Below are 3,368 nucleotides of genomic sequence, written 5' to 3'. Positions count from 1 at the left end.
CGTACAAAAATCTAAAAACATTTTTCATCATTCCTGGTCCTAATGAGCATCCATGCCAAATTTCAGATCTCTAGCTCTTAAGACGGCTGAGTCTATAGAGGACAAACAAACAAACAAACAAACAAACAAACATACAGATAATTGCTTTTTATATATATAGATTATCAAAGTTTAACAATGAAAAATCTGTAATGTCATGTGATTGAATAAATTCCTTTTTCACTTTCGCTTAGTTTTAGCTTTCTCCCACATGGACATGCCCTAGACATACATTTTCAAAACCAACTTTCAAATGTTTAACCTTCTCCAAAGCGCTCTAGCTTAACCTATCCACCTATCTTTCCATATATTTCGATTTCATTCTACTAAAGTTCATCTCGCCGAAATGCCCTTAAAAATATTATAACAATATGAGTACATATGATGATCGAAGAACATTTAGAGATTTTTTGCATGACAAACCTCAAAATTTCTTATCTTTAGAAAGAAAGTCCAGTTCAGATCCAGTGATTGCCTACTTAAAGGCGCTTCAAATAAACTAAATAAAAAAATCGATATTATCGATATCGATAAATATCGATATTCAACCAGACCAAGTTGACTAAAAAGACATACACTGGGGCGATTTGGGCCTTACAGACTGAATAAACGTGTAACTTAAGGGAACATCCATAAATGACGTAGCATTTGTGGGGGAGGGGGGGAGTTTGACTTTGTGTGACGATGTGTGACGAGAGGGGAGGTAGGGGTTCAAGTAAAGCTACGTAGCTTTAGTTAAATATCGAAAAAAAAAATCAAAATTGAGCAAAATTATGCCTAATTTAATCCAGTCTGAACATGTATCTATTGACTCCTACTGCCCGACTGTTTTCAAGCGTATCAAGGAGCGTACATGCAAGAAATGCAATTTATATTTTGCTTCAAATGATCTCCAACAGGAGCATAGCAAAATCCACAAGGCCCCAGCCTCGGATAGAAAGATTCGTCCAAAGCGAATTGTAGGAAAAAGAGGATACGAAGTGCTGGTCATCACTCCGGAGGACGATAGAGGGTGGGTAGAGGCAGCTGACATCGCAGATGCAATTATTCCAGCCGAACCGACGATGGAGGAAAGCTGCCCAACGATTTCATTGGAATCCCGAATGGAGATAATTTGGACCGACGCAACTGATTGAATACTTACTAGCTATCCTGTTTGTAGAAAGATAGCTTGGTTTTCTTGACTGATTGATATGCTTTTTTAAACTTCCATTTATAACTTCTTTCCCTTTTTTTGTTATTCTTTGTATTATTCTTGCAAAATGCTGATAATCAAAGTAAAAATAAAAACGGATTTTTAAAAATGGGGGGGGGGGGGGGGTGGTTATTAAAGCTACGTTATTATCTAGGGGGGGTATATGACTTTGTGACGAAATGCTACGAGGGGGGAGGGGGGGTATAAACACTCACTAAAAAAAAGCTACGTCATTTATGGATGTTCCCTAAGATAAAGTGAACCGATTTATTTTTGTTCACGGGATTTTAGCCAGCTTGGTCAATTTTATAAAGTAAAGGATTGATGGAAAATCTTTTGCAGTTCAAGCAAACTACATATTTTTAAACTGACAAATGAGATCTCAGTTTGACATGGTGAATAGATTTTTTTTTTTAAATTAAAAGAAAATTAATGTATCAGCACGATGATTTTTCCCGGAATTTTTATTCTTTCGAATCGTCCACAAATTCCTGCACGGTGATCTTGTCCAGAGTGTTTGCTCTCCCGGTGGATTCATTTCTTGACAAGAAGCACATTTCTTATTGCGCCTCGTGATCCATTTGCCGCGAGATGCTTCCTGTCTTTGTGGGGGCTGTGGGTGTTTTTATAGACTTTTTTTTAGAGTTCATATTCCCCAGAGTGTCTTTTTTTTTTCTAGCGAAAGATAATCTTGCCAAAGTCCAATGATTGCTTGCCGCCGTGAGAACTCGAATTAAGTTCTTGTCGGATTTGTGATGTTAGGCGGCACCGGCAGCTTACTAATTACGGCGGATAGAAAAGGCTCATCAAAAGCGTGGAACGACGCTTTATTGTTGTGACAACGATTGCAATCGCGGTGTAAATTCTGCGGCCGGCTTCCTCTTGCTCGCTAATTCCGTTCACTATCTCGAATAATCACGAGCTGTAAACTTACTGATGGGCAATTCATCCAACTAATTGATTTTTTTTGTTTCCGCTCTCTTTCCAGTACGGTCTACGGCAGCTGGATCTGTCGTTGCTGTCTCAGCTGTGGGCTCTGAACGAATCCATCCAGGACTTCCGGAAGATGCTGCAGGAACAGGAGACCCTTTCGCCTCCCTCGCCCTCGCCGTCCAACTCAGATGTCAATTCGCTATCGTCGGACGAGGAAGAAGACGATTCATCCACGACCCAGACGGCCTCGGTCGGTGCCGCAGGATCAGGAGGAGGAATGCTACCGATCGCTTCGAGTGGCCATCATAACAACCTCATAGAATCTGCCGTGGCCGCCGTATCTTTGCTCAGCTCTAGCCAATCCAGTCGGATGAGGGCCCCTCCACCTCCCCCACCCAATCGAAAAGCTCCCTCGAGGCCGGTGTAGGTTAGCCCGAAAAAGGAAAAAAAAAACACTTCGAAAGCCCTGTCTAGGTATTCCAAAAAATGAACAAAAATTAAACGTTTAAAAGGATAAAATAATAGTTACTCTTTCTCATCTCAAGCGCTAGCCAATACATTACATAACAAACGAAGAAAAAAAAGTTTCACCCCAAACATACAATAATCGAAAAACAATTCAATTCAATTCGTATCGTTATTCGAACGATCCGGAAAATCGAATAAAAACGGATCTAAAATAAAAGAAAAAAAATCCAACTGATATGGATCGTGAGAAGGAGTCAATCAACAAAGGTCTGCCCTCAGTAGTGATACGGAAAATCTATAGATACAAAAAGAAACATTAACGTAAAAAAAAAACGAAAACAAATCAAACGCAAGTCAATCTTAACCTAGGTCAAGACAACGTCAATGTCTGAATTGTACGGTGTCACCGATATTTTGGTGGCTTCTATCTATCCTAACGCGTAAACGTTTTGCTCCAAACACCTGTTTCTATATTCTCTTTTCCCAAATCCATAAACCCCTCTCTTTTTCCCACAGTATAGATACTTTTCCTGCTACACACCTTCAGTGACAAATAAATGTGTTGTACATATTAATTTACGTAATTGATTAAAGTTAAAAGAAATAAACAAAATGTGACTACGATTAGCAGCATAGGGCGAAAAAATTAGGAAGGTAATGTGAAAAAACTGAGTTAAGGTACAGTAAATCGTTGTTCCCAAAAAATAAGGAGAAAATTTGTGGAAAGAAGCAC

The 3,368-nt window shown here is 39.3% G+C and overlaps 1 protein-coding gene across 1 annotated transcript; it reads left to right on the top strand.

Moving 5' to 3' along the window:
• Nucleotides 1–2,192: 2,192 nt before the first annotated feature.
• Nucleotides 2,193–3,362, top strand: LOC129759457 (uncharacterized). The gene has a single exon (XM_055756922.1). It carries the CDS (start codon nucleotides 2,301–2,303, stop codon nucleotides 2,592–2,594), a length of 294 nt encoding a protein of 97 aa, XP_055612897.1. The 5' UTR covers nucleotides 2,193–2,300; the 3' UTR covers nucleotides 2,595–3,362.
• The last annotated feature ends 6 nt before the right edge of the window (nucleotides 3,363–3,368 follow it).

Source organism: Uranotaenia lowii, unplaced genomic scaffold (assembly GCF_029784155.1).
Source record: "Uranotaenia lowii strain MFRU-FL unplaced genomic scaffold, ASM2978415v1 HiC_scaffold_1581, whole genome shotgun sequence".
In the NCBI taxonomy this organism is placed as follows: Eukaryota; Metazoa; Arthropoda; class Insecta; order Diptera; family Culicidae; genus Uranotaenia; species Uranotaenia lowii.
This window is presented reverse-complemented; position numbering and strand designations above follow the sequence as displayed.